We start from the raw sequence: 11,267 nt of genomic DNA on the forward strand, positions 1-11,267 counted from the left end.
TTCAAGTTAAAAAACTATTGGCCCTAATTTAGCACCATAACTCTTGCCACTGAAACTTCTACCTCGAGGGGGTGCTCCACAATGCAGGATTTCTTTCTTATTCGATTTAAGGTAATCTGGGCTAAACGGACTTAATCTTCGTTGCCTTACATTTAGCTCGGACTACCTTAAATCTGACACTGGGGTTTTTGTTAGTTGTCCTGATTAAGATGCTAAGGGCTATTGATGAAATGTTGGGATTTCTCTCACAGCCTGGAAGGTTTTCAGCTTTGCCATAAATTTAACTTCCTTATCATGCTCCAAATGGTGTTGCTTGAAATGTTCAATTGTAGGGAAATTGTTTTTACCCATGACTGCAGCTCACTTTCACTACATTCATGAGTGGGGTTTCCGTAACTCAAGCTAATTAAGAATCACTATGGAATTCCCAAAGTCTAAATTATGGATTTGTCCCATTCAGCACACTTAAGGCAAAGCACGCTGAGATAATACACACTGTAGTGATTCAAACATCCAAGGTGTGCTTATGCTTGTGAAAAGCTCACCCGTGTGGGGATTGACACTGCAGCTCTGTTGTAATTTGTGTTGCCTGTGATTTGGCTTGTCCTTCACTGCAGCCCAGACTATTTAGACATTTGTTATACAACTTAGCACAATGGAATTTACATTTCTTCAGAGGATTGTTGGACTCTGACCTCCTCGTGTTCAATGTCAACATTGTGGTCTATATAGGTAGCCAACAACTGCTTCCGTATGGTGTTTGCCAAAGTGGGGATGAAGTGGATATCAGCTGTGCTGCACTTTGCTTACATGAGAGGCGGGACAGCTTTGAATATTTGTGCTAATCACACGAAACGTGACAAAGCCAACCTTTTAACTCCACTTTAAGCCATAAAAACTAGCAGAAGGTTTTTGTAAAAGCAATATCCTACAGGGGTTCAATAATTGTGACATATCTATATTAACAAAATATCCTCTTACTCAAAAAAACTTTTCATTGGTAAAACCTTACGATGTTTCGGGGGTTGAGTATTTCCGAATGCCACTGTAGGCTATATGAACTACATGTTATGATCAACAGCGCCATCTAGAGGCTGCTATGTATTCAATCCTTGGGGTTATACGTATTGCGTATGATTTTATAAAGTACAGATTTAAATTTTACATAGGTTTTTATATAAAGCAAATACCGATTATCAAAGGTTTTTGTAGCTATCGAATGGGCGACGTGGCGCCTTATTTCATGCGTGCATTTCCTTAACGGCGCGATCCCGAAAGGAAACGAGCCGGGCTGGATGAACCCCGGCCGGTCCCAACCTATGGCCCGGAACAGTTTCACTTACATTTTCACTACAACGGATTTCGAATTATATTCGAGACCAATAAAACCTGCTGAAATCCCTTACTGAGTATTTTTCCCACAGGGCTTGCATTGCAGCTGTGCATAAAACTCCAGGTTACGATTACAAACGGCGACATTAGACTACATCTCCCATAGCTCTGCGTCCGACACCAGCCCGTCTTGCGCTTCCTGACAGCCCCTGGCCATTTCTGCTGGATGCGGGCGCCCGCCGAGGTAGGTGCTGGACCCGAGGAGGGGGACGTGGAGTAGCTGTATTGTGGCGAGCTTCGGGGACGGTGCCGTCCGCAGGGTGTCCCGGAAGCCCGCCGTTTGTGATCAGGGCGCTGCATTGGATATATGATTCGGTTTGTCATGCGACTCCGTCACTAACACCCAATAATAATAACAGTAATAACATGCGCCATAGACAGATAAAGGAAAACAGGTTAAGGAAACTCTTATTATTCTTATTATAGCTTCTTATTCTGATCCACAAACGCAGGAGGGACAACAGACAAAAGGCGTCGGCGGTTGACGGAGTGTCCTGCCAGCGGCCCGCGTTAAATATCCCCCGGTGGGCGTCGCATCCTTCGTTGATCGGTTAATAGACCGCATTTCATTTCTTTTCTGCTTTTCTGAATGATAATGATCTCTAACGATGAAGGGCTGGAGTAGCGTCAAAGGCCAAATGTGGGCTGGGTACTAAAATTATTATTATTATTATTATTATTATTATTATTATTATTATTATTATTATTACCGGGGCTCCATGTTTGCTGTCTTTAAATGTTTGTTTGCTTGCAGTTGGGAAAAATACACAGGACTCCTGTCAGTGAATTAAAACAGGGTCCGTGTTGTGATAAACGTCAGTGCTGGAAGGCTATCAGTAAGATGCGGGTGATCGCTCCGCAGTGGGGTGGGTTGGGGTGGGATGGGGGATTTCGGGTAGGTCTGCTGCCCTCCTTTCTCATATCTACACCACGGTGACCATTGAACCTGTTCTCAGTGGTCAGTACTGATATTTTGACCGAGACAACGCCATGTTATCTGATCCCGGAGTCTGCAGACAGTTACTTTGGCATAAAGACAAATAAGCAGTTCTTCTTAGTTAAGTCTGAACTTTGGGCCAAGGCTGTGAAATGTTTGCAGTGTTGTTTCACAGTGTCACTGTGAGTCTGCATATGAGGCTTGTATCAGCATATATGCTGTAGTGACACCCCCGCCCATGGCTTCCTCTGATATGCCATCGTGTGTGGGATGCCCCCCGCCCCCTACAATTTTTTTGTTTGGCTTCAGTTATACACCCGATAAACATACATTTCCATTTAAATTGTGTCCTGCGGCAACCAAATCTGAAACACCATCAGCCTCGAAAGAGTCTGTGGGCAGCGGGGGCGGGGGGCATTATCTGCTGTTCTTAGCCTAGTTTTCTGAGACCGCCGAGCAGCGTACGTGCGGCTGTAAGATTCTCCTTTACTCGTTTACATTATAGAGGCAGCGGTCTGCAGAGACATGCTGTCGTTCTGATGCAGCCAAATCATGCAGAGATACACAGGAAGTCACATGGTTTCCGCGCCGAGGAGCGATTTCACTCGCTCTTATTAATCTTAATCTTTATAGCTCACGGAAGCCCGGTGTCCCGATGCGTGCAGCGGAAATGCCGTGTCTCTCCGTGGGGTCACCGCCAGCCACCTGTACTAGATTCAAACTGTATTTCCTGCCTTGTTAAAGGTCATATTATTACCGTGCAATATCTGCTAAAGATGGTTTGTGCCTCCAATATACACTGTTTTAAATCTACCTCAATAAAATGCGGTGTGAGAGGGTTGCGTCTTAACTGGCAGTCTTTCTCTTTCGCAGTGCCGACGACAGATACGTCAAAAATGGGAAGAAAATCGCCCAAACCCTAATAAATAGGTTTTTAAGTGGCGTGATCTTAAATCGGCCTCATCGTGAGAGAAGCATGTGTTAAGGATCATTATGTGTTAGCGGCGTCTGTCTGCGTTATACAGTCTGTTCAGCACCTTTCAGCGTTAATATGCGCTTCTGCTCTTTATCCCGACCTCCAGTCTATAGCCTTCAGGCTCCCCGCCCTTTGAGCGCTGCTCTCACGGCCAGGAACCAGCAGAGAGCGATGGATCTCCGACGGCCTTTAATGCTTAAGAAGGTACTGACGGGCAAGGACGACGTACATTTCCCAATAAATAGCAAGGAAGGGATTATGCAATCCTTGTAAAATTAGTTTATTAATTAAAAGTAATTACCCTAATTTAATAAAAAATATTTAGGGTTATTTCTTTAAATCTTTCATTTATTTGCATTTGTCTGTGTCTTTCTTTGTCAATTTAATTGATTTTTTTTTTTGTTTTTTAATTCTGCTATACTTGACAGTGTGTGTCTCCTGCTCTCACACTTTTGCCGTCTGGGGCGATAATGCAGTTCTAGCTGGCCACCAGAAGGTGGCGCTCACGGTCAGGGCATGGAGAGCCCCTCCAGCGGCAGCCTGCCATCGCGGCAGACTCCGCTCTCCTCCCGGGTCGAGGCCTACGAGGCCATCGGCAAGAAGTGTGTGTCGGACGTGCGCCGGACGTTCTGCCTCTTCGTGACGTTTGACCTCCTCTTCGTCACGCTGGTGTGGATCATTGAGCTTAACGTACGTCAGCATCCCAGCAACATCTCTGACTGCCCTGGACTGGGTGACATTCCCCAATATGAGCCAGGTGTTTATCAGTCATCCGTGTCTCTCCTGCAGGTCAACGGAGGGATCCAGAAGCAGCTGAACGCGGAGGTCCTCCATTACGATTATCACATCTCCTTCTTTGACATATTCGTTAGTAGATTCATTTGTTCCTATGTCATTGTATGAATTGGGCAGTTTTGCGGTACATGAGATGTAGTTTTGTCCTTTATCCTGATCTCTCTTTCGAAACCTGCCCTTAGACTTCCATCTTTTTGGGGTCAGTGTAGACCCCCACCAACCCCAGGCAGAAATTTCAGTGGGGTGGCCAGTGATTTTCATGGGGTGACACAAACATCAAGATATTATTATTTTATTATCTAGCTAGCTTTGTTTATTCCATTCCAGTGGTTTTGAAGTGGAACATTGCTAACATTTAAAATATGAATAATTCATTAAAAACCCGACGAGAATAATTAGTATAAACTACATTTACAATCAGTCAAAGGTTTTGCACACCTCTTCATTAAGGATGGCTAAGGTGCAAATGAGTTAAGAATGCAGACTGAGGGCTTGTCGTTCGCATTTAACGGTCCGGTGCTGCGCCACGGCTTTTGATGGTTTTGCTTCTGAAATAAAATCTCTGCTGCCTCGTTTGAGGGTGACCGCACAGGTGGCCGCCCCTTGGTGGCGCCGTTGGCCTCGGGTATGTACCAGCAAAGTTGTCTGCTTGCCGAATGTCCATGCTGCCGTCTGTCTCCCGCTAGGTCCTGGCTGTGTTCCGCTTCGCAGTGCTGATTCTGGCCTACGCCGTTTGCAGGCTCCGCCACTGGTGGGTCGTCGCGGTAGGTGACCGACGAGGCGTTGTTACCAGCACAGGACACTAGAGGGCACTTTTGCTCCTCTGTGGAAGTAACTTGCGCTAATGAGCAGATTTGGCCTTCAAGAACTTTTTAATCTGGCGGCGGTCGAAGATACGGTTTGTTGACTGGAAAAAAAAAAGTTTGAGGCCATAGTGTTGTTCTTTTTTTTGGTATATTTAGCCATTCCTGGCTTGTGTGTATACATCAATTTTACCTGTAATTTCCTGAACTAGAATCATGCAGCACTGATTCACCAAGGTGTCAATGATCACATTGTCTTACCTCTAAAGGAGACTTTCAAATTAAAATGGCCAGCTGCTGAAGATGCAGTGCATTTAATGGAAATGCCATTTTCTCTGCAAAAACTAGTTACAGTGACCCTGCACTGTAGGTTTGATAAGATTCAGTTGTGTACATAATGGTCGTGCTGCGGTGCACTTACTGCATCCACCAGAACCCTGTACGTGATGTTAATCGGCTGTAGTCGGGTGGTCTGTTGCCATTTCTGTTCCAGGTAACGACCGCAGTCACCAGCGCGTTCCTTATAGTCAAAGTCATCTTATCAAAGGTACTCGATTTTTTTTTTTTCTTGTTTGATTCTCATTATGTTCTCTAGGGTATAACACATTTAAAGGTGTTTTTTGTGGTGCAGCTTCTCTCCCAGGGTGCCTTCGGCTACCTGCTGCCCATCTTCTCCTTCATCCTGGCCTGGATCGAGACGTGGTTCCTGGACTTCAAGGTCCTGCCGCAGGAGGCAGAAGATGAGAAGAGTGAGTTCGCCGGTGGACCCGTCATTGATCAGAGGCCCTGATCGTAATGGAACTCCAAACCCGCAGCGATAACCTGCCCTCCACCCTCCTGCTCCTCCAGGGCTGTTCCTGGTTCCCGACGTGCTGGAGCGGGCCCCTCTGATGTACCCGGGACCCCTTTCAGATGGACAGTTCTACTCCCCTCCAGAGTCCGTAGCCGGTGGGTCTATTGTGCTTTTATAGACTAACTTTCTTTGTTTTTCTTTTAGCTCTGTTAGATTAAGCAAGTTTTCTGACTGCTGGCACTATGTACACTTGCATCTTGAAGCTATGTCACATCAATCGATCGATGCGGATTCGACCAACACTGCATCCATGATTATGTAACTGAGAAGTGACCTTTGCTTGTGCTTTTTTTATGATGCTGACTTGTTACACTGAATTGTATATTGATGCATCAGGTACACAGAACTCTGAAGTCGACCTCCAGTGTGTTTCTCATATTAACGTAGCAGTGATACAGTAATATATTTTCATAGCACTAACTGGTATTAAAATATTGGGAGTTTTGAAAAACCCCGTGGAAAAATATAGGTTGGCGTTTTTTAAGACCACATTTCAATTGTGGATCCATGAAACGCGCCCTTTAAGTGCAGAAATGTATTAGGTGCTTTTTAGAGATGCCGTTAGCGTTACCGTTAGCAAAGCTGCGCTTGTTCCCATCATTCACTCGCCTGGATGGCACCCAAGTCTGGCTGTGGTCTTACTGGTGCGTCTTCCAGGACTCCGCAGAAAAACTGCTGAACCACACAGGGCTGCTGCCAGGAGAAGTCGCGTCGTTATTGGGGTTTATTTAAGTGGCGCTGCGACGTTATTGCCGTGGGCTAGTGCTGTTCTGCCGAGAATTCAGATGCTCACCCGCGGTTTGGCGAGCAGACAAAACAATGCTTTCCGATAAAAGTTTATCAGAGTTTCTTTTCTTTTTCTTTTTTTTACTGAATGAAAACATTCAACGTTGAAATTTGAGGTTTTCTACATGAGTTTGAAACCGCATTTTAGGTCCTGCGTTTCATAACTTAATACTGTAATAAATGTGTGACTTTTTTAATAGTCGTGAATACATTTATATACTGTATAAGCAGGAGTTTTCGGTGCGCTGATGTGTAACCGCCGCCCCGGTCCGTTCGCAGATTCTGATGAGGGAGCCGATGAAAAACAGGACCCGGAGAAGGTGCCTTTTTAACAGGTACTGCTCCCATAACAGCCGGGGAACACGATCGGTCGGGAATGCTGGGATTAATCTTCAGTTTATCTATATTAAATTAAATAATGTCCGAGTCTTAAAATATTTGTGGTGGCCGTAACGATTATGTGTAAATCACTCCAGTAGGTTAATTTTAATAAAATACATTTTAGCCTATGATCTTAGTATACAATATAATAATCAGATGCTATTTCTATAAAGGTATCTCGCTAGGCCGGAGTGAGGAGCCACCGGGCGATGCGGTTGGTTTCGCCGGATCCATCTCGCCTTCGTCCCAATTGCGTCTCTCCTGACCGGCGGCGGGAGACCCATAGACCCGTCCGGAGAGCCAAGACCGTTTATTTATGCTTTAATCTGGGCGACTCTGCTTGATACCAGTGGAAGTGTGATTATGAAGGAGGCGTATGAAATGCATTTTATAAATCCATCATAAGACAAGTGTAAGCTGGTCCGAATGATTATTATTTTTGAAATCCTTTGTGTTATTTATTGCTTCGAAATCTGATTAAAGCCTAATGAAAACTGTGATCTCTGCAGTGACCGACACAGGATTGCACTCCTCCCGTACGCGACTTTCTTGATTTTCTTCCTTGATTTTCATGTCGGCCTCGGAGAGATTGCAGCCGGTGAAACAAACCAGAATTATTAGCGTGTAGATGTAGAGTCGTGGCCTTTTTAAAATGGCGGTAATTCTTCGCACATACGTTTTTTAACTCCATTAATATTTTGTGTGCGCATTTATTACAGTGACTTCTGGGACACTGGTTTTGTATGTAGCGTTATGCTGTAACTGCATCTCTAAGAGCCATCAGATCTTCGCGATCGGAAGACCCAGCAGTTTGGACCAGGACGCTTTACTGCCTGATAATTGTGGTTTAATTTGCCGCCATGCCCTAGTTTTAAGTGTTGAATAAAAGCATGTTATTGCAACTGTTAACACATATATTAAAATTATAATAAATATGAATGACTAATCATAACAAAATATCGTTTGGGCATTTTGTATTTTTATTGTTTTTATTAATCATTTATCTCAATTTTTATCTTGTTATTGGCTTTCTTGCTTGCGTGTAAACGTGAAAATCCTAGGCTTTTTATTCATATATGTATAATGACTACACAGTATTATTACAGCTGTGTAAATGCCGCTTAAACACATATTTCACTGAGTAAATGAGCTGTAACAGCGCACTTAATCGAAAATCTGAATCTAAGAAATAATGGCATTAATTTCTCCGCGTGCTGGAAGCGCAGCGCGTGCTATAAGGCTGCATGTGTGACTTTGACACCCCCTTTCTCTAAGGTGTAATTTTCCGTCGCGGGGGCTCTGGGGTATGCGGAGGAAATGGAAATATTGCTATCTCTCTGTGATCTGCTTGCCCGCAAAGAAAAACATCGCAACGGCTAATAACCTCGTAACTATCACCCGTATTTTAAACTCTTGGGTTTTTTTCCAGCAAGAAAAAAAATAACCGCATTTCACTTCACACGAGCTACTGCATTTTTCGTTAATGTTGCTTTGCCAAATTACAAATTGCACGCGCGTATAGTAAACAGGGTCAACAAAATATGATTTTAAGACATAGTGCCTTAATTCTGCCTCTAATCTGCAATACCGTGTTACCACGGTTGGATCCCAATTCCGATGCTGATCCATAACTGGCTTGAAATCATCTATTTACAATGATAAAAATGTAAAACAACATCACCTTCATGCAGTAAAAGCCAGTTATAACAATTAATGTATTTTTATTATCTGTTAAAATACGAAATTTTAATCGTTATGCTATCAGCTCTATCGAAGAAAGAGTTCTTGCACCAAAAACTTAAGTTCTTGCACCAAAATCATTGACGTATATAATGAAAATATGTAACATGTTAAAATGTTGCATTGGGCTGAGAAAAAGGCTTTGTTTAATTACAAATTTCATGGAGTCAGTCAACAATTATTTGTGTTAGTGCGTACCAGGCACATATATATGTAAAGTAGGCTATTAAGAAAATACGATTCAAAGCATATTCCTGAACACAATGCATGAACGCAATTGAAATGGCAAATGGTTAAAAATGTTGCCAATGATAAAAGCGAGGAACGCTACGTTTGTGCGAAGCCCCCAATAATGTGCGTGCGCTGTTAGGAAACTGGTATGAACAAAAACGGGTTTAAATTTTAGTTAAAAAAATATTTACGTAAATGCACCAAATAAATATCCATTGGATTTGTTTGGCAATTTTAAAAACGATATAATTAAGACACATTTGTCTTCCCCACTAAAGAGGTTTTTAGGTTTAACATTGCAAACAACTATTGTCAGACACGTGGAAAGCATGTTTGATTTTTCTGCTAATTCTCTTTAAAAATGTTTTCTCTTACTATGCGCATATATATATATATATATATATATATATATATATTCGCAAAAAAACAGACACCACACTTGCATTACTGATATACATATATTTTATTTCCTTTAAGCAAATGCCTCCATCTGAGCAATTTGTTTTTAAATATACTTATGTTAGTACATACACATACATCAAAAAGAAACGTAAATAGATTAAGTACAGTATAATATAGCATGCAAAAAGCACTGAAAGAGTTAATCAAGTCGTTATATGACTTTCAACTTTGAAACCAGATTTAATAGCCTGCAAAGTCACTTTGGTTAACCAGATATGCAAAAAGTTAAATTAAATTTAAAAATTATATATATATATATATATATATATATATATATATATATATATATATAGCAAATCCAGAGCAATCAAAAAACAGTAAAGTAAGCACAGCAACAACTCCAAGCGTACTACAAGTTGCTCTTCATTAACACTGAAGACGACGGCTGCAGGGTTGCGTTTCCATCACTATGAAGTCTGACTGGATCTCTTGTAAATGATCACGGACATGATCCCGAAGTAAGTCAGGCTCTTCAGTATGAGCATGCAGTAAGACAGTGATACGGTGAGAAGTTCACTTTTCTTAATGTGGTCGGTATCTGAAACCAAGAAAAAGCAGGTGGATCACCTTTAATTCCCTTCCTACGGCCAAACGAGGGCCGGCACTCCTGCCCTGAAGTACAGCCTGAAGTTACCAGCTCACTGCTGAAGTAGGTGTTTCAACACACATTTAGTTCTGCACTGTAAACAAAAGTGTTCGGTTTTCAAACACACAAACAAGTGTAACAATCAAAGGAATGAGAAGGTAGACATAACCATCATTTAACTGCTCATCCATCTGTTTTCCATATACAGTACAAGTGTGGACGTTCACTCTCACCAGGAGAACTATCATTGGATTTCTTGGGTTGACACGTTACTTGGCCGGAAACAGCTTCCCTTGAATTTTCATTCCCACCTGCTGGTTACAAAGAGCTGTTCATGAAGCAGAAATGAGAGCCATGCTGGACACTGTGAAGATGAGGCCATTGAGATTCTTTCTTTACCTTTAGTGCTGACCACTGGGAATTGTTGAGGGGTCGGGTTGCTCTCATGTTCCACTAGACAGGCATATTTCTCTAGCTCCTCCGTCCCATTTTTATCACTTATAATCAAGCTGGACAAGGTGTCTTTCATCTCCTGTATTGTGGTCGGGACAAACTTCTGGTCCACGGCCGTCCACTTCGAACCATCGTTCTTCTGCCATGTCATTCTCAGCACGTCCGGAAACATGTTCCTGGCCACACACAGGAGTTCTCTGTTCTTTGGATTATGATAAATGGCCACAGTTGGAAAGACGGGCCTCCTGTCTGTGAAGAGAGCATCAGGAATGGAAGCTCAGGTCACCATCTCCATTAACTAAGTACCAGATGCAGCATTAGGGCTGATTTTAGCTGGCATGGACCACATAATGAAAGCAGTAATATTATTACATGCCATCCTACGACATTGAGTACCCTTCTGTTTCGAGTAGCATTAAAGATAGGGGGAAAGCTATCATCCAAACCCAGGTGAATTCCCGCAATCTTAACAGAGATCAGACAGCTAAAACTAACATGCCACTGTTCGGATAGGTGAATTTTATAAATATTTATAGATTTTATAGCTCTGTTTAGCTTTGTTTCTCACAATCTAAATACCAAACTCAATCTTAAAGGACTGAGGGAAGATTTCAAATGGCAGTTAGTATAACATGATCTTCCTGAAACTGTTCAGTTGTTTTTTTTATGTTTTGCTGGATTTTTAATGTTGAAAAGAAATTGCTTAAATGTTAACCTACTTTATTTTGAATGAAAAAAAGTGCTGGTGACCTTGCAAAGCTAAAAAGTGTCGAAACCAAGAGCAAAAACCGTATTACAAACTGTATTACAAACCGTATTACAAACTGTATTACAAACCGTATTACAAACTGTATTTTCACCGTTTTCAATTT

At 42.4% G+C, this 11,267-nt stretch overlaps 1 protein-coding gene across 4 annotated transcripts; it reads left to right on the top strand.

Annotated features, from left to right (window-relative positions):
* The first annotated feature begins 1,329 nt into the window (after positions 1–1,329).
* Positions 1,330–7,880, top strand: stard3nl (STARD3 N-terminal like). Of its 4 annotated transcripts, none has more exons than XM_023816234.2 (10): positions 1,330–1,576; positions 3,412–3,509; positions 3,734–3,995; positions 4,095–4,172; positions 4,787–4,864; positions 5,397–5,450; positions 5,535–5,652; positions 5,753–5,851; positions 6,822–6,877; positions 7,097–7,880. In XM_023816234.2, exons 3-9 carry the CDS (start codon positions 3,822–3,824, stop codon positions 6,872–6,874), a joined length of 654 nt encoding a protein of 217 aa, XP_023672002.1. In that variant the 5' UTR covers positions 1,330–1,576; positions 3,412–3,509; positions 3,734–3,821; the 3' UTR covers positions 6,875–6,877; positions 7,097–7,880. The 4 variants fall into 4 exon arrangements, with proteins under 4 accessions (XP_023672002.1, XP_072567365.1, XP_072567366.1 ...); XM_072711264.1 differs by having other exon boundaries at positions 3,782–3,995; XM_072711265.1 differs by lacking the exon at positions 1,330–1,576 and adding an exon at positions 1,583–1,707.
* Positions 7,881–11,267: the final 3,387 nt, after the last annotated feature.

Source organism: Paramormyrops kingsleyae, chromosome 4, assembly GCF_048594095.1.
Source record: "Paramormyrops kingsleyae isolate MSU_618 chromosome 4, PKINGS_0.4, whole genome shotgun sequence".
Lineage (NCBI taxonomy): Eukaryota > Metazoa > Chordata > Actinopteri > Osteoglossiformes > Mormyridae > Paramormyrops > Paramormyrops kingsleyae.